This window comes from Monodon monoceros, unplaced genomic scaffold, assembly GCF_005190385.1.
Source record: "Monodon monoceros isolate NGI ecotype Baffin Bay Population unplaced genomic scaffold, NGI_Narwhal_1 Super_Scaffold_7, whole genome shotgun sequence".
Taxonomy (NCBI): Eukaryota; Metazoa; Chordata; class Mammalia; order Artiodactyla; family Monodontidae; genus Monodon; species Monodon monoceros.
This window is the reverse complement of record NW_021703784.1, coordinates 102,909,739-102,929,128: the sequence shown is the minus strand read 5'-3', so window position 1 is coordinate 102,929,128 and position 19,390 is coordinate 102,909,739. Positions and strand designations below refer to the sequence as shown.

At 53.6% G+C, this 19,390-nt stretch overlaps 1 protein-coding gene across 1 annotated transcript; it reads right to left on the bottom strand.

Moving 5' to 3' along the window:
• Positions 1-7,932: 7,932 nt before the first annotated feature.
• GAL (galanin and GMAP prepropeptide) lies at positions 7,933-15,716 on the bottom strand. Its single transcript, XM_029207052.1, has 7 exons — positions 15,395-15,716; positions 14,070-14,200; positions 13,715-13,795; positions 12,803-12,857; positions 9,589-9,675; positions 9,225-9,302; positions 7,933-8,059 (listed from the first exon to the last, which is right to left on the bottom strand). Exons 3-7 carry the CDS (start codon positions 13,793-13,795, stop codon positions 7,989-7,991), a joined length of 372 nt encoding a protein of 123 aa, XP_029062885.1. The 5' UTR covers positions 14,070-14,200; positions 15,395-15,716; the 3' UTR covers positions 7,933-7,988.
• Between the last annotated feature and the right edge of the window lie 3,674 nt (positions 15,717-19,390).

Genomic DNA, 19,390 nt, shown 5'->3' with positions numbered 1-19,390 from the left:
CCTTGGAGAATGTTTAGAAAGCTCATTTACAAACACACCACTAAAAGAAGTGGGGTCATAGGGCCTGGCCACTAGGCACATCAGTGAGCCAGGAGCCAAGGAGTAAGCTGACGATTTGTAGAGTTGTGTTTGGAACAGCCTAGCTCTGATGGGGAACCAAAGCGGGGAAAAGAAATTCTTAATTCTTCTCTGTTTCAACGCCTTCGTGACCCCTTGGGATCTGGGTTCTGTGGCAGAAAGCCGGAGGCAGAGACAAGTGTTGTAGGAGGCGGAGCTCTCCATGAGCAGTGCTCCCTGTTGCTCTGCGTGCTTTCAGTCCCATCAACATCTCGGGGCAGAGCAGGGAGGGGGTGCTGCGGAGGAGCCCACCTAGCCCACTTCACCCTTGGGGGCTGGAAGGGGACTTGGAAATGGGGGGCTTTGTGACTCCTTCTGGGAGGGCTGCCCTCCTTTCCATGTCCCTCTTGGCAGTGCTGCCAACTGCAATACCTGCCGACCACATATAATTTAGAATTTTCTAGTAGCCATATATGAGAAAAGTAAAAAAGGAACAGGTGAAATCAGTTTGATAATCTTTTATTTAACCCCAACACTATCATTTCAACACATAATCAAAATAAAAATGATTGAGATAGTTCACATTCTTTGTATGTACCAAATATTTGAAATCCAGTGTGTATTTTACACTTCTAGCACATTCCAATTTGCATCAGGCACATTTTAAGTGCCCAGGAGCTGCACGGTGCAGGTGTGGAGGGAGGGGAAGGGAACAGTGTCCTCCAGAACTACTTTGAGGCAAACAGCTGCCTAGAAAGACCCTGCAACTAGGTATAGCCCCCTGCAGAGGCCAGAGGCAGCCCTGATCAGCAAGGAAGGTGAGCAGCAATCCTTAGGGCAATGACCCCAGCATTTCAGGGGAGTCCGCCTGGAACCTGGGCTCCTGTGAGCTAAGGGACCTTTGGTGCTGCCTGAGGATACTCAGGCTGTGGCCAAGTACACTGAGCTGAAGCCTGAAAGTTAGGGAAAGGGCATCTGGAAAGGCATGACCCCTGCAGGGATTCTCAATGGAGAGAATTTATTAAATCAGTACAACGTGTAGAAAATTCAGTATGAGAAGTAAAAGCCAAAGTAGAGTTGTGAATAAAGCCACTCTAATGCCCAGAGTTAAAGTTGCATAGGATGACTAAAAAAACATAAAAGCACATCTTTTTGCTTCTGAGAGAGAAGTAATGCTATTTTAGAACCATATAAAAATAAAAATAGTATGTCCTTATTTCTGGGTGTGGCTGTGCAAATTTAACCACCTTGTCATCTTTCTACCTTCTGTGTACTAAATGACATGGGCCACCTTTGTGATTAGGTTAGATTATCTGCTGGGTTTTTGTTTCTCCAGAAATGCAGTTTAGCTTACGTCTTATCTTTTCAAGGATCCGAGAAAAAGTCATTTAAACAAAAATGACACACGCTAAAAGAGAACTATTTCTCTACTCACACTTCCGACACCAAATGCGTGGTGTTTTTAATTTTTTCCAACACCAACCAATTCTCCAACTCTCAGGTGTCCTGTAATTGAATTGAATTGAATTCAGATTCCACAGGATTAAGGCCTCAGTCCCACAAGACTGCCCCCACTGCAGACACCAATCACACGTAGTGGGTCCCAGGTTACCCCCACTTCTGTCTGACTTCACTACAAAGCTGAAGCTCCCATGACCCCTCCTCGGGTTAGATAATTTGTTATAACAGCTCACAGAACTCAGGAAAACACTTTACTTACCATTACTGGTTTATTATCAAGGGTATAAATGAACAGATGAAAAGGTACATAGGGCGAGGTCCAGAAGGGTGCTGAGCACAGGAGTTTCTGTCCCCTGGAGCTGGAGTGCACCATCTTCCTGGCACATGGATGTGCTCACCCACCTGGAAGCTCTCCACACCCTGTAGTTTAGGGATTTTTACTGAGGCTTCATCATGCAGATTAACTCAATCTCCAGCTCCTCTCCCCTCCCTGGGGGATGGGGACGTGGCTGCAAATTACAAGCTTCTAATAATGGTTTGGTCTTTCTGGAGACCAGCTCCCATTCTGAAGCTACCCAGGAGCCCACCAAGAGTCACCTCCGTGGAACAAACGACATCCCTACCACCTAGGATATTCCAAGGAATTCAGGTGCTCTGTGTAAGATGCTCCTGCCACCCCTATCATTCAGGAAATTACAGGAGTTTTAGGAACTCTATGTCGGGGGCAGAGACCAAATATATATTTACGTCGCACATGCTGAAAATCTTCTTTCCTATCAGTTAACCACAAGCTCATACACAATACAGAAAATGTGGGAGCAAGCAAACCATCCTTAAGAGACAAGCTTCTATTGGCTGCCATATATCAGCAGGAACCTACTTGTAACCCTCATCGTGGCTCTGAAGACCTTTATCCCTTTTATTAAACCCTGCACCAATACCTAAAATTCTGCCAGGGATTGTCTAGTTTCAGTGGGGTGAAGCTTTTAAAACCACAATAGACAAATTATTGTAAGAAGCAAATATACTTGTTTAAGGAATTGAAGGTGGAATTTTCATCCAAGATAAAAATGATGGGAGAAGTTAGAGAATCTAAGAGAACAGCAGTTTGAGGAAAGGATAAGGACAACTGGAGGGGAAAGGCACAGCTCATTCTGCAGGTGAAGCTCTCTTTATGAAGGTCGTGGGCCCAGGTGGGCAGAAGTGAGCATTGGGTGGTGTCAATGTTTTGGATTTTGGCCATTTTGATAGGTGTGTGGCCGTATCGCGTTGTTGTTTTAATTTGCAATTTCCTAAGGACAAAAGATCTAAAGTATCTTTTCATGTGCTTACTTACCACCTGTGTATTTTCTTTAGTGAGGCATCTGTCCAGGTCTTTAGCCCCTTTGTAACTGGGCTGCTCATTTTCTCACTGTTGAGTTTTAAGAGTTCTCTGTATATTTTGGATAATAGTCCTTAATCAGATATGTCTTCTGCAAATATTTTCTCCCAGTCTGTGGCTTATCTTCTCAGTCTCTCAACAGTGACTTTTGCAGAACAGTTTTTAATTTTAATGAAGTCCAGCTCACCAGTCATTTCTTTTATAGATCACAATTTTATCTTCTAGGAGTTTTGCATTTTACAGTTATGTCTGTGATCCACTTTGAGTTAATTTTTTATGAAGAGTATAAGGTCTATGTCTAGATTCATTTTTCTGCATGTGGATGTCCAGTTGTTCTGCCACCATTTGCTGAAAAGACATTCTTTCCTCTATTGTATTACCTTTGCTCCTTTGCCAAAGGTCAGTTGACCGTATTTACGTGGGTATGCTTCTGGGCTCTCTATTGTGGTCCATTGACCTATTTGTTAATTTTTCCACCAAGACCACACTGTCCTGATTACTGTAGCTTTATAGTAAGTCTTGAGGTTGGATAGTGTCAGTCAAACTTGGTTCTTCTCCTTCAATATTGTGTTGGCTATTCCGGGTCTTTTGCCTCTCCATATAACTTTAGAATCAGTTTTTTGACATTTACAAAATAACTTGCTGAGATTTTGATTGGGATTGTGTTGATTCTATAGATCAAGTTGTGAAGAACTGGCACCTTGGAAATACTGAGTCTTCCTCTCCATGAACATGGAATATCTCTTCAATTATTTAGTTCTTCTCTGATTTCTTTCATCAGAGTTTGTAGAGTTTTTAAAATAAATTTATTTATTTTTGGCTGCGTTGGGTCTTCCTTGCTGCACGTGGGCCAGGATAGTGACATTGATACAGCCAAGACGCAGAACTCTGTCCCCTCAACAATCCCTCAAGTCACTCTTTTTCCCACCATCTCTCTTCTTTTCCCACCCCCTCCCGAACCCTTGGCAGCTGCTAGCCTGTTCTCCATTTCTTGACTTTTGTCATTTCAAAAATGATATATAGGGACTTCCCTGGCGGTCCAGTGGGTAAGACTCCGCGCTCCCAATGCAGGGGGCCCAGGTTCCATCCCTGGTCAGGGAACTGGATCCCACATGCATGCCGCAACTAAAAGATCCTGCACGCAGCAACGAACAGCCCGCACGCTGCAACTTTAAGACCCGGCGCAGCCAAATAAATAACTAACTATATATATTTTTCATTTTAAAAAAGAATGCTACGTAAATGGAGTCATACAGTTTGTAACATTTTAGGATTTTTTTTCACTTGGAAGAATTCTCTGGAGATTCACCCAGGTTGTTGTGTATCTTAATAATCTCTTATTTTTTATTGCTGAGTACTAGGTGCATGGTGTGGATGACCAGAGTTTAATCCACTGAAGGACATCTGAGCTGTTTCCGGTTTTTGCCTATTATGAATAAGCTACTGTGAGCATTTGTGTGCAGGCTCTCGTGTGAAGGTAGGTTTCCATTTGGCTGGGATGAATGCTCAGGAGTGCATTTGCTGGGTCGGACAGTAGCTACGCGTTTGATGTTTAAAGAAACCACCAAGCTGTTTCCCAGAGCGGCTTCGGCACTTTACATTCTCAGCAGCGATGCATGAGTCATCCACTTTCTCTGCATCCTTGCCAGCATTTGGTGCTCTCACTGTCTTTTATTGTAGCCATTCTGATAGGTGTTTAGTGATACCTCATTGTGTTTTTACTGTGCATCCGCCAAGTGACTAATAATGTTGAACATCTCTTCTTGAGCTTTTTTTCATCTCTGTAACCTCTTCGGTGAAGTGTCTGTTCATGTATTTTGCCCATTTTAACTCGATTTTTTGTTTTTGTTCAGTTTTGAGGGTTCTTTATATGTTTTAGGTGACAGTCCTTGATGGCATATGTGGTTTGCAAATATTTTCTCCCAGTCCCTATTTTGTCTTTTCATGCTCTTTCTTGATGGGAACTGTGTGAAGCCTGTGTATCAGCTTGGAGCGGATCGACCTCTTCACCCTGTTCAGGAGGCAAGCAGGAAACCCAGCGTCTCCGCACCGTGTCACCCTTCACTCCCGAGCTCCCTGGCTGGGCTGCTGCTTCTTGACTTGGAGTCTCCTTGTGCTTGTTTCATATATAATGTCCAGGGCTTTTCATTGTGCTGACAAGAGGGTAAGAGAAAAGTATACCCACTCCTGAAAGTGGAAGTCAGCAAACATTTTTTCTTAAACTTAGATCAGAGGTGGCCAAGCTTTCTGTTTTCTAGAGCCTTCTTCGTTTTTACCTTGGGTAAAATAGGGTAAGATCCAGACTTTAAAATGGACTGCTAGAATCTCTCTCTCTCTTTCTCTCTTTTGCAATGTACTAAAAGCAAAAGTTGTGGGTTGTACGTGAGAAGGTAATCAGCTGTGATTTTTTTGTCTTTCTAAGACTTCACCGCCCCGCCCTGGGACCCCCTCAGCCTCCCAGTACCTCTCTCCTCTCCTCTCAAGCATCACTTTCCCCTCCCTCCCGGAAGGGCCTCCCGAGCGCGGCTCTCTCTTCCTCGGCCCGGGCGGCCGCTCAGCAAGCCCCCCCGCACTGAGTATGACCCAGCAGCGTGGTTCTGGGCAGGCGGCGGGGCTGGGGCGTAGCCATCAGCGTGTATGACTGCGCCTTCGTGGGATGGATACAGCCACCTCCTCAAGGTAAATGACGCCCACGCTCTCCTCTTCCACCCCTCGGCTGGCCACCTGGGTGGCTCTCAGGACTGTCTGCGAACTCTCCACTTCCTCCAGCGGCCGGTGGACCCTTTTCCTTGAAAATACCGCCATGGCTGGCGACTGAGTTATCCGGCACGGCCGTAGACAGCTCCTACCACGTTCTCTGGAAGTAAAGGGTCTCTTCTGCAGCCTCTCTGAGAATGGCCACCTCGTCCACCACTTTGTTGGCCGGCAAACGGCACCACGGCCGCCCCGCCCCTCACCTGTGGCTGCGACCACCTCTCCCACGGCAGTTGTTCCGAAAAGGAGGAAGAAGCTCGGAGGAGGCGGGTGGCCGAGAGGGGCTGAGGTTGCAGAGCCCGATTCTGGAGCGCACGCCTCTGCACTGTGCCAGGGCTGCCTTGGCAGTTCCTACCTCTACTCCCGAGATGTGTGTTGTAAAGCTCTCCTGCCCGCCAGGTGCCATGCTTGAGCGCAGAGAGTGGCCCAGGTGCACCTCTGTCCCACCCAGCACGGTTTGTTTCCTGAGGGAGTTACAGCGTGGTGAGGAGACACAGCCGCAGACGGAATGAGAGCGGTGCGCACTCGACTGGGGCAGCACGGCACACACTGGGCCTGCTCACAGCCCTGCGGCGGAGGGCGAGCAGGAAGGCGCCCCTGAGCGGCCGCTGCAGAGTGGGGTCCTGTGGGACGTGGAGGAGTTTACCAGGCACCAGGAGGGATGTGTGCAGAGGTCTTGGGTGAGCGAGGCTGGGCCAGGAGCTGCTGGTGGGGGTCTGGTGCTTAGGGCATAAGGAGGCTACTAGAGCGGGCTGGGGTGGGGACAGGTGTGTCCACGGCCGCCGGAAGGAAGGAGGCAAGGCCAGAGGGAGACCAGGCTGCCGGCTGCGGGCTGGAGTGAGTAAATGAGGTGTGGTCCCTGACCAGCAGCAGTGGCATCAGTGGGGTGCTTGTTCGGAGTGCGGCTCCTGCACACCTTGTCCTCCTGAACCAGCACTGTGGGCAGGGCTGGCCACCCGACTTCTGACGAGGCCTCCAGGGACCCTGGGGCCCACCCAAGTCTGGGCGATTTAAAGCAATGTGAAAGAGGAGAAGCGAGGATGGCGAGGGGTAAGGGAGTGAAGGACAGGCCCGGGGCCTGCGGAACCCCATGTGTGGTGTTCCTGAACCCTGAGCTGGGATTGGACCAGCCGGGCCTGCCCATGGCATGTGCAGAGGAGGGAAGGATGGCTGGTGGGAGGAGGGAGAGTGGCTGCCAGTGAGTGGCACGTGTCATGAGAGAGGGAGCAGGGAGAGGAAGCGGGGGCTGGGGCCCTACCAGCAGGGCTTGGATAACTAACCAGTGTCTACTTCTTCTCGGAAGCCGGTCTTTAGGGGGCGAGTCTCACGCTTGGCTGCGTATTGCAATCACCTGGGGGAGCACGAAAACACGGCGGGTGCCCAGACTCTGACTGCGGTGGTCTGGGGGCCAACCTGGGCCCTGAAGGGTGAGAGGCACTGCTGGGGGAGAGAGCATGGAAAGATCCCTCCCACTTCCGCATCAGATCTGCTCTGGTTCGTGCGAAGGGGCCTACAGGCCATCATTTATCTTGATGTCTGGCTTCTCATCCTTGCCTGTTTTCTTTTTGGATTCTGTATGACCTTTTTATTTCTGCTCCAGAGATCACCCCATCTCTGCTATTACTGTCCCCACATGCTGCCTTTAACTCATCGTTGACTTAGCACATAAAATAGTTATGGTTTTTACGATAGTTACTTTCTAACTCAGCCACACGGACTTTAACGCTGTGCGTGTTAATCCCCACTTCACCCGTGGCCCCGGCACTGTGGCTGCTTCTCGTTGTCACTTTTCACCTTCACAAGCACCAGACAATTCTCTCATCTATCATGTTTAGGGTTTCTTTAGGCTTTTTGGTTCCCATCTCCCTAAAACATCAACTCCATGAGGCCAGGGGTTCTGTCTGTTTTGTGGTTTTGTTTGTCTCAGAAACAGACTTACCTTCATAATTACGTTTGACTCAGCATAAGATAACTTTGTTCCCTGGACATGAGTGACGAGAGAAAGTGTCTCAGAGATGCTCTGGATGGTAGAATTTGGGTGTAAAACTTTTCTCTATTACGTGTGACTATAATCAAGCATCATCTTTTAAACACACACTGGTGGCAGTGGCAACAAGACAGACGTGTGGAAGAAAACGGTAATCACAAGCTGTTGCTGGCTTTTTATTTGCCACTCAAAATTACGACCAAAGGGGAAAAATCTTAAATGATAAGAGCACAGCAGCAGGGCAGAGAGGACGGGGGTGGTTGAGTCTGCACTCGTTGCCGTATGATTATCATAGGCTTTGAGCTTGACTTCGAAGCCAAAGAAGAGCCGCACCACCCTGGGAGCCTCCTAGGACTGCTCCACACCTTCCAAGGGCACTGCTGCGGGGAGGCCGGGCCGGCGCTCCAGGGCCCCGGCGTCTGCAGAGGGGAGGGCCAAGTTCAAGTGCCCGTCCTCTGCAGAGATGCTCACGGCAGCAAACCCAGGATCAGGCACGTGTCACATTTAACTCTCGTACTTAGCATGCATTTGAAACGGTCAGACTCTAAAAAAGTGTAATTCCTGTTTGGGCAATGAAAATCGATGTCTCCTAATGAAAGAAGTTCCATGTTACAACACCCAAAACAAAACAAACAAACAAAAAACCCGGAAGAGTCCATCTGCCCCTCACTGGAAAAGTCACCGGCAGATTTTCTCCAGCAGAGATTTCCCCAAAGCCTGCACTGGGCTCAAACAGTGGGGATCGGTTACTTGGTCCTGAAGTTTCTAAGTTTTTCTCCCACAGTCCCCCTGCCCATGGATGGTTCTAAGGAAAAGCCACAGGCCTTAAGCCTCCTCCCCCTACTCCTTCCCCCCTCCCCACACCCACCTGAAGTCCCTCAACTAAGGCAGTGGAGCCTGAGAGCAAATGGATCAAAACAGAACCCAAGAATTAGTCTTCGCTCTTCCAACTAGACAACAAAACTGTGATGTGCAGAACCTGACCACCCAAGGTCTCCCTTGGAGCTTCAAAGTGGCCGACGTCCCACTGTGTCCCCAGGCCACCTCCCTGTGGTGAACCCTGAGCCCCTTCCACAGGGGCAGATTTGACCCTCACAGTGGCATGAATGACAGCCCTGAGGCACAGAAATGCTGGGGCTGAATGCTTCACAGAAAGGCCCCCGTCAGCTGTACTAGACCCCGGGATGGAGAGCTGTCGGGGTTACATGCAGCCAGCCCCACTGGAGGCTGCGCAGGGTGAAAGGGCAATCCGGGCTGCGGGCTCCCTTCACTCGCCGCGCTCCCAAGATACGGTTTAAGGTGGTCTACGGAGAGCCTGACTGTGTGTAGTAACTAGGCCCCGGAAGGTACAGCCGCTGTTACCATGTCAAGAAATGTGGGTCCAGCAGAGTGAATGAACCAGGCCCCTTTGCAGCTGGTTCCCATGCCCCCGCCTGTAACCCCACCCACCAGCGTGACTGTCGGTGTGCAGGTGGACCACGGTTCCTTCCCAGGAGAAGTCTGTGGAATCCTTTCTTGACAGGTTTTTTTAATGTGCACAGGCTTCTAAGAGGTGGCATTTTATGTTGGTACTATTTCACATACCTTTGAGCTGCAAGAAAGTCAGAAACTCGATTATCGTGCGCACGACATTGTTCTCCAACAGCCGCCTGTCAACGCTTCCTAGAAACCAGGGGATCAGCGTTGACGACCTTGGTGCCTGTCTTAGACCTGGGCACCTGGGGGCATCACCGGCGTGTCCCTCCCTCCCTCTCAGAGCCCGGCTCAGCGCAGTGGAGGCCCTGAGCCCCTGTGGCCGCCCCTGAGCTTACCCTCAGGTTTGCTGCTCCTATTTCTGGCGGCTGACAGATGGGGCCGGGCCAAGCTCAGGCCCTGGCTGTGGGTTAGCGGTGGCAGGAGCCCGATACCCCCCACTGCCCTGTGTGCCCTGAGATTAAAGTCCTCTCACCCGGCCCGGCTTCGTCTTCAGGCTCGAGTTCCCGCTTGCCAGTGAAGCCATGCTTGTCATGAAATGATCTGTGGTTGTCAATGGCATCTGTTTGCAAATCAGAGGAAAGCACCTAGTGTTGCCACTGTAATGAAAGGGCACATGGCCGCTTATAGCCAACACACAGCACAACGGACTGTAAAACCGAAGCCAAGGCACGCGACCATGGAAGAGGGGGTTGTTCTCCGTGGAACCTGAGGGAGGAACTCGTGCCAGGGCCAGGGTACAGCTCCTCTCCAGGTGCTGCGGCCCCACGGAACAAGAGGGGAGCCTCCAGTCAAGAGGGGGCAGCACGTGGCCAGCAGAGGGCACCGGCCCCAGGGGCGCAGACCTGGTGCAGGGAGAGGGGAGTGCCAAGGGGGCCCTGGGGCGGCTGTAGTTTGAGCTGGATGCCTCCCAGGCAGAGGACAGGGGCTGGAGTCCTGCGTCCCTGAAAACGGGGTCGGGGGGGAACCACAGGATTTGCAGCTCTGATGTAATCAGAATTTTATTTCTCAAAGATCACTGGCTGCTGTGTGGGAGACAGACTGAAGCCGGGGAGAGAGATACAGACGGAGACAGAAGGAGGAGGGGAGGGAAGGAGGGAGGTTGAGTGTGTGTGTGTGTGTGTGTGTGTGTGTGTGTGTGTGTGTGCACGCAGGCGCACACTCTGGGTGGAGTGACACGGGGGAATGGTAACTGCAGTTCCCTGGCGGTCCAGGGGTTAGGACTCCGCGCTTCCACTGCAGGGGCCCAGGTTCGATCCCTGGTCGGGAAATTAAGATCCCACGTGCTGAGCGGCACGGGCAAAAAAACAAAAACAAAAGTATTGGAAAGAAAGAATGAGGGCTCTCCACCAAGTGCCCTGGAATGAAGAGAAGGGCCTGATAGGGGCCCTCTCCGGGCTAAAGGAGGTGGTCTGGCTCTCGGTCTCTGGCTACCTGGCCTGGTGGACTGTACCATCTCCAAGCCCAGACAAAAGAAAGCGAATTCATTTTTCCAGAGACAGAGGTCTTGGCATTAAATGTGGAGGAATGATAAGTGACCCGGCGCTTCCAAAGGCCACTGGGTGCAGTCAGGCTCAAACTGTCCTCAGCATTTTTATGTTGCCATTTTCTATGCTGACCTGAGAACAGAAGTCAGGAGCACAGTGTGAAGTTGCAAAGAATCCTGACAGACGGCTAGTCCAGATGGACAGCTTCTGGTGATCCAACTTGATAGCGAAAAACGGTTTGTTTTCTAACAGGATTTTTTGGCTGTGCCACAAAGCTTGTGGGATCTTAGTTCCCCGACCAGGGATCGAACCCGGGCCCCAGCAGTGAAAGCGCTGAGTCCTAACCACTGCACCGCCAAGGAATTCCCTAAATCTTCTTGATAAATACATTTTCAGTATGCCAGAGTCACATGGACAAGTATTTCTGTTGAAGGGCTCCTTCTTTCTTTCGGGCCAGTGGCACAGAGACGAGGTGCTTTCTCAGGGGAAGAACTCAGGGCTGCAAAGGGTTCAGGAAAACTCGTGCCCTTTAAATCAGTCTTTGCCTCCTGCAGGCGAAGTGACAAGACCACGTGGGGACCGGCTGCTGCGTTTGATCTGAGACTAAAGATGCCCAGCAGATCCTGCCTGTGGCCCCATTTAGTTTTTGTCATTTCTGTGCCTGTGTTTCTCAAAGCCCAGCTCTCAGGCACCCTCCAGGTGGTCAGATAAACAACCACCTGCAGTGGGAGAAGAGTCTGTACTTAAACTTGGGGATTAAGAACTAAAAGTAGCTCCCCGGGGTAGTTTAAACGGGGACCATTCTTCCCAACGACTGGAAGGATTGGGATATGAGCTATATATGAGTTGTTTGCCTCGTTTCCGGCAAGAAAGTAGGAAATAAATAGAGGAGGATTTTTTTTTAAGGTGGATGGATGTCCCCAAATCAACCATGCCTGCAAATTTGAAAGCTACGAGTAGGTAGGAGGTTGGATGGGAAGTGAAAGGTCTCCCCTCGCCCCCTCCTTTAGGACAATTAAAATCTGAAGGTGTCACTGCAGACAGAGGACGTGAAGAGAGCAGAGAGTGGGGGCTGAGTGGGCGAGGGGAGGCCGCAGTGGCCGTAGCCTGCACTGCCCAGAGCTGTGCCCTTTAGCGCTGGAGGCGTGGCCTGTCTGCACACACCCACTCCCCCGTTGCCCGCCACCTTCTGCGCCCACTTAGGAATTCCACAGCAGCGAGCTGGTCTCTGAGCCGCAGGCTCGGTGTGCTTCCCTGTAAATGCAGCAGTCGAACAGGGGGTCTCTGAAGGCCCCAGCTGCCCTAGACTCACTGGATTCTCTGCATCGTGAATGTAATCAAACTACTCCCACCGAGTCCAGACGATGTCACATCAAGGACGAGACACCAAGTGTCAGTCACCCTGCAGGACAGCTCCAGGGACAGATTTGGAGCAGGACGAGAACCTTCTGCATTTAGTTTTGGGGTGAGCATGTTTTGGCTTCTCCAGGTCACCTGTGAATTCCTATCCCAGGCTTAGGCTCACGGAAGATGGAGATAAGGCTGGGGTCAGTTGACCTGGGGTGCTCTGTGAAGCCAAAGAGTGGATGGGAACGTTTAGGGAGACACAGAGGGACCCAAGAGAGGGCCCAGAACAGAGCCCCAAGGGATGTCTGCCTTCCAAGACGGTCACCTGGGAAAGCCTGAGCAAAGTCCGACGCTAGGAATCCCATGGGGTGCAGGGCAGGAGAGCCAGAGGAAGGAGAGGCTTCCGGAGGTATCAGGCCTGGGCCAATGTGCCGAGCAGTTGAGACTGGCCAGGCCGAGGAACGGGGGTAAAAAGGGGGAAGGGTGCAGAGAAGGCAGGAGAGGGCCCTGAGGGTTTGCCAAGCTGCAGGCTGTAGGATGGGTCAGGGTTCAAGAAAGAGCGAGGTGCCCCAAGGCTGGGGTTGGGGGGACAAACGGGGAGGAGACTGAGAATTGGGACATCCCGGGGGCTGCCTTTCGGGGAATCAGTTAAACCTACAGAGAAACCATCCTGCCTCAGAGTCTCATGGAAGACTCCCCTGTTTCCCTTTATCAAACTCAAACTGGAATATCAAGGTATCAGAACGATGACTGGCCACCCGCATATGTCAGAAACAGCAGGATGAGCACAAGCGCCACAGCCAGCACTAGAAGGGCAGGTTCGGTGTCGAGAGGCCATGTACCCGCATCACTTACGTGGTCCAAGAAGGTAGCCAGCACTGTTCAGGGTCCAGCCTCTCTTTTCCTTCACCTTAAATGGGAGAAGGGGGTTCAGATGGCAAGAATCTTGCCTGGTACCGGCTGCGATGGCTCAAAGAAGCCCCAAAGGCCGCTTCTGCTTGTATAACCCACCATGGCAGCCTGTGAAGTTATTTACTTCAAATAATCACAGAACTTAAATTACAAACACACTTTAGTTACTCTTTCATATACTAAGCCAAGAGTTGCAAACTGTTAAAGCAAGAGCTTTAAATGAAATTAGGAGGACATTAAGTGAAATTCGCTCAGACCTTCCAGGCGCGACACAGGACTTACAATAGTGCATGTACCTTTGGAAGCTGCAAGAAATTCCAGATTTGCAGATAAGCTATATTTGACATGAAAACAGGACTACTTGCTTGATCAAATACTTCCTTTTGCGCCGTAGGCCACAGACTCAGAGTGCTCCCACTGGCTTTTAAGAGATGCTGGGACACCTGTTAACACCAGCTCGCACACGGTGCACTGACGCTCTACTGAACTGAATGGAGTGAGATTTGCTTCTCACTCGTCCGAGGCGCTAACCTCAAGTACCGCAGTGTCCATGTTTAGTGGGCGATAGCCAGGGGCTGTTTACACACTGGGAGAGGCGAGGTGCCAGGAGGAAAGGAGGGAGCCTCTGAGCGGAAACCGCCGCCCTCCGCCCAGCCCCCTCTGGTCTGCTCGCAGGAGCCGGGCCCCTCCCTGCGCAGTTCCCCGCGGCAGGGACCCCCCACCCCCGCCCGCCCGGAGGCAGAACTGATGGCACAAGGCACCCACCCTCCCCCGAGTCTGGTTCTGATGCGGTTGCCCCCCTTTGCAGAGAAGGGGACCCGCTTGGGGAGCGTTTGCTCCCCAGCCTGCACTTACCGGCGACCCGAGCCCCAGGGTGGCTGAAAGGGCCGCAGCGAGGAGCAGCGAGGCGAGCAGGAGGGCGCAGCCTCTGGGCATCTGCAAGGGAAGGCGGGCGGTGGGGGACGGCGCGGGGGGGCCGGTCTCAGTCCCCAGGGCTCACGTCGGGCGGAGGCTCGGACCCCCCCCCCCCACCCCCCGCGGGTGCGGGAAGGGCGGCCAGGAGCCGAGGTGCCGAGGACCGAGAGCCTGGGCAAGGGGCAGAGGCGCCGCGCCGGCCCCAGGGAAGGTCCACCCTCAGGTGGGCGCTCCGGAGAGGGGACGGCGGAGAAAGGGGGTCCGCCTCCCGCTGGGGTCCCCTGGGGCGCGGTACCTTGAGCGGCGGGGCCCGGGGGATCTGCAGGTCCTGGGGCGTCAGCGGGTCCGGGGATGTCGGCGGGGCCGCGCGTCCGTCGAGTCGGGTCGAGTAGGGTAGGGCAGGGGGCTCTCACCGCATGGCGCGGCCTCGGGGACACGGAGGCGGGAAGCTCAGGGCGGCCGGGCTCCCTCGACGTGTCAGCGCCCGGAGCCGCCGCCACCGCGATTTATGCGGCGCGTCCGGGGCCGCTCCGCCGCGTCACGGGCTCGGTTCCCGCCCCCCCGCGCCCTCGCCGGCCCGAGTGGGCGGGAGGGACTGGAACTCGGTTCCCAAGGGGCGCTCGGAGCGCCTGCGGGAGGGCGGGGACGGCGGAGAGGCCCCCGCACCCCGCGCGAGAGCCCCCCGACCCGGCTGTTAGCGGCCCCGGGGCAGCGAGCCCCCCACCTCGGCACCGCGTCGCGTGCCGCCAGCGGGCCCTCCGCAGCCAGAGACCCTCAATCCAAGCTGGGCGGGTCGCTGGGTCCTGGGCCCCGGGGCACCCCCCTCGCACGCTTTTGCAGCGGCTGGATGGCGGATTCAGCCTCAGAGCCATCCATGGGGGGAGGACGGGAGGCCAAAGCTCGCCCAGCTTCCCTGCCTCCCGGTCGGTGCCCAGTGGTCCTCGGGGGCCAAGACCCCGTCCTGTTTTTCTAAAATGGGGCAACTCAGCTAGGGGGGCACTTAGGCTTTCAGTTCCTGGGGGCTGAGTGGCTCCCCCGCCTCAGAGCTGTGGGCCCTCCTTACGTCCCTCAGGGGCTGCTGGGCCAGAAGGGGTCCCTGCAGACGTTCCCTTCATGGAACAAATGTGGGTCCTCTGAGTTGACATGGTCTGTCACCAAGACACCACCCGGGGGGACACCCACTGTCGCTGCTTCTCCCTCAGTCTGGGTGAGGGGATTCTGTACAAATCCTGGGTGTGGCCCATGACCCTGGCCAGGGAGAGTTAGGTGGGCACCAGAAGCCTGCAGACCCAGCAAGGCAGAAGCGAGGAGAGATGCTGTGACTTCCCAGGGCCAGCAGCGGCATTTAGACAAAGGAGGATGCCACCCCGGATAGCAGGTGCCTGCTTCCCGGCACAGGCTGTGCTGAGACCCACGGCCAGCGTTGTAATGGGCTCTGTACGCTCAGCAGTGACCCAGTGAGACACTGTCACCTTGTCATCTTGAAGACAGCCCAGTGTGAGGCAGATAAAATGGGTCACCATTAGAGTAATGGAAATCAAACAGAAAGCATAATTTTATCCTTGCTCTGTGAGCTGGCCCATCTTCCCTTAGAGGCCCTGTTCACCACCAAACACCAACCTGGGCCTGGTAAGCAGGAAGAGCGAGTCCAGAGAAAACCGAGCCCACAGTCCAGCACAGGCTCATCCACCCGTCCCCGGAGAGGTGTTGCTTCCCCCGGCACCACACGGGGACTGCGGCAGCAGACGGAAATTACAGTCTAATGGAGACCTGAATGCACAAAAACAGTTGTACAAATAACCACTTCATTATCATGAGAAGGAGGTATGTGTATTCAGGGAGCTTGACCTGAAAGGTGAGCAAGATTGGCCAGGTGGGGCCCAGCGCATTCCAGGTGAAAGGGATCGCACAGGTAGGCCCCCTTTTTGGTCCTTTTCCCTTCCTCCTTCCTCCCGCCTGGAATGTGGATGCAAGGGCTGGAGCTGAACAGCCATTTTGGGCCACAAGGTGATGACTTTGGATGACAGCAAGACTGAAGGAGCCTGGGTCCCTGGGCTTCTGACCTCCAGGCTTGTTTCCCAACAGAGAGAAATAAACCTTTCTTTTACTTAAGCCAAATGTTGTTTGGAGGGTTTCTATTATATGTAGTTGGAATGACTCCTCACTAATAAACGGTGTCTCACACAAAACAGTCGACAAATATTTGATGAATGAATTAATGAAGACAAATGAGTAAAGGGATGCACACCTCCAATGCTGGTTAGGAGCTAATGGTGGTGAGATGGGCTCATAAAAGGAGGAGGCTTAGAAGAGAGGATGACAAAGGGACACTGTGCCTACTGACCCTATGGTGATCTCATTACTATTGAAGAAATGAGGAAATGTCTTGACCATCTAACCTTGGCTTTCATTTGACTCCACAAATGTTGCATCCTTGATCCTGCCCTTCCATGGGTTCTAGCTGCTAACCCCAGCCCTACCCACGCCACCCACCCCAGTAGCTCAGTCGTCATGAAAAAAAATCCCAGTTGCTCCCTAACGATAGTAGCTTGTTAAGGATCTGGCCAAAGTGAAGGTTGATCTAATTCTATGAATGGTCTTTTGAGTGTATGCATTCAGCTCATCAATATGTCTTCGTTAAAGAATTCATGATACGTGTGAAGATTTGTTTACTTTGTCCATAGGAACAATCGGTGTTTTTAGTAAGGGTGTGAGCTGAGGAGAAGGGAGAGATGATTGAGAAGAGAGATAAGCAGTTTGGGGACTTTGGCCGAGAGGATCCCCGCCTCCCTTTCCCAACCCTCGGGGGACCCCTCCTCCCACTTCTTTGAACATCTTGCTGGCCAGAGTCACGTCCAGCCGCACTGGAAGCTGCAAGATGAGGTCTGTAAGTATGTGCGGTGCTGGTGCCCCGCTGAAATCAGGGTTCTGAGCCAGAGGAAGGAAGATTGGCTGCTGGCCCTTGCAATCAGCAGGCTGGACCTCAGGCAGGGCCCCAAGGCGACTGTTTGCAAGGTTGCACACTTTTGTAAGATTTGAAATAAGCCATAAGCACAGTCAGTCCAGACCTGCGTCTTTCTACATCCCTCCCCAGCCGGGATTACCCTCGTGGAAAGTGGTGCTGGGGAGGCCCCAGGCATTTCCGGTTCTCAGGGGAGGTTGGAATGGGGATGCGTTTAGCTGGACCTCGGGTGGGAGGGAAGATTTACCTGGTTCGTGGTGGGTGTGTTTACAGTGGGGTGGACCTATCTCACGTACATTTACGGTTGAGGTGCGGCCAGCCCTCGCAGGGTGGGAATGGCTTCCGGGAACACCCCCTGCCCACGGTGCCCATGCCCAGGCATCGAGGTCCGCCCTGCAGAGTTGCTGGCACATCTCCGAAAGCTGGGAGCTGGGGCTGGAATAAGCCTGGGGTCACTGGAGGAAAAGAGAGAGACTGCAGTTCTAAAGGCGCTCAGGCAGGTCTTGACCAGCCACCACCCTCCGCCACCGTCTCCGCCAGTGTCTTGGGGGCTGTCAGGGCCTCTCGTCAGGCCCACAACCCCACACCAGCAGCACCTCCCGCCCCCAGCACTGCTCCTGGGCAAGCTCAACTCTTGGGTGAGTGGAGAGGGGGCATGGTGTTTTCCGGGTGGTTCAGCTTTGCTCATCTGGCAAGTCCGGGACTCTTTGGTTTGAGCCATCCTTGCCCGCCACCTGTGCCTCCTGCCCTGCCTGTGGGGAACCTTCCTCTTCCCTAAGCCCACCCTCAGCATCTTCTTTCCCCCAGCTCCTCACTGCCCTGGGCTCTGGGCCAGGAAGTCTCCTCTCCCCAGCCCACCTCCTCTCCCTTCCTGCTCCCCCCACCCAACCGGGGAGGCTCCCACCCCAGCCCCGCCCCCTCCCCCTGCTGCCTCCTACCTAGGTCCTCCCACCCCAGCCCCGCCCCCTTCTACTCCTGCCTGTCCCTCCCCTCCCCCTCCCCCCTCCCTTCTCCCCATGGCATCCCATCCTGGGGAGCTTCCCCAGGGAGTGTTGTTGCAGGTCAGAGGCTGGGTGTCTGGAAACCACCTGTGCCCTGGGGTGACTCACCTGTTGGGTCCTTTCCGGGCGCCTCAGCCCGGAGGACGGTGAGCGCTGACCCTCTGGGGCTGGTGACTCAGCTGCAGGCCCAGGCAGCAGCACCTGTTTCCTGGCCCTGAGTCCCATGGGCAGCACCCCCAGGGCCATGTGGGAGCCCGTCTGGCTAATGGGATGTGGGGACCCAGCGGGGGGTGGGTATTTCCATTCGGGGGCCTGAGCTGTTGGCGGGGGAGGGGACGCAGCCGCCCTGTGCCCCACCCGCTTTTCAGGGACCCCGAATACTTTAAGGGACTTCAGAAACCATGAGCATTTTAAAACCTTCAGCTGAAGAATAATCGACAGACAAAAACGTGCTCCAGTGTGCTGTGCTGGCTGAATGCCCGCACCGCTCGGACCGACCGCAGTGTCACCAGCCCCGGGTCCCCGGTCCCCAGGCCCCGCCCCTCCCGGTCGCCTCCCGCCCATGGTAGCCGCTGCGGGCTTCTAGCAGCTGTGACTTAGCTTGTTTTAAACTTTGTGGAAATGGAGTCACGAGGGTCTCTCTCCATATTCTGCCCGAGCTTCCTCCGAGTTGCTTTGTGTCTCTGTAAAATCCCAGAGCCTGTCAGAAGGTGACAGTGTCCGGCCTGTGGCTCGCTCATGGGTGGACGGGAGTTGAGTCAGTCACTTAAAGGCACCGGGCTCTGTGAACCGCCGTGACTGACATCACCGGGAAGCTCAGTCCTTCCCCAGCTTCGTCCACTCATCGGTACTGATGGACAGTCCCCTGCCGGGAGGGCCACTGGCCACAGTGGTTTGGGTGTAGGGGGCTGGAGACACGGCCCATCCCCCATCATCCTAGAGCCCAGTTGGGTCAGGGCTGGGCCGTGGTCCCGCCTTTGCTCCAAGTTCAGAGCCATCCAAGGAAACAGACACAGAGGCCGGGACAGGAGCCCAGCACCGGGTTAAAATCCCGCCTCAGCGTTCGCAAGCCGCGTGGCCTTGAATCTGTCACCAACCCTCCCTGTGTCTCCATTTCCTGCCAGTAAATAGCCCCCACTTCACAGAGTCTCTGGAAAAAGTAAGTGAGGGGGAGGGGACATGGGTCAGCCAGCCGAGGACTCTGAATGGTGTTGGCCAGTTACCTAGACAGATCTGGGGTCAAGGCCAGGCTGTGCCGCGGCTCCCCGGGGGCTGCTGGGAGGACAAGGCCTATGACGCGCCCTCTTTGGAGCGTGGGCCCTGCCTTCCACTTTTGTCTCCACGTTGACTTACTTTACGTGCTCATTGTCAAAGACGTTGTAGCGACAAAAGACGGAAGAACGAAAGGCACAGAGTCAAAATCACCCACCATCATATCGCTTTTTAAAAAGTTTTAAAAATAAGAAACACCAGTTCTACCACCCACACGTCTAGAAGGAAACTCTGTAAACGGACATGTGTGGTCTTCCAGGCGTGTCTGTGTTTTCACTGTGGTTATATGTACACTTAAACAAAGAAAGCCAAGTGGAGTTTTGCTATGCTTGTTTTTTTGCAACCTGCTTCTTCCATTTTACATCTCAGACGGTTTTCCAG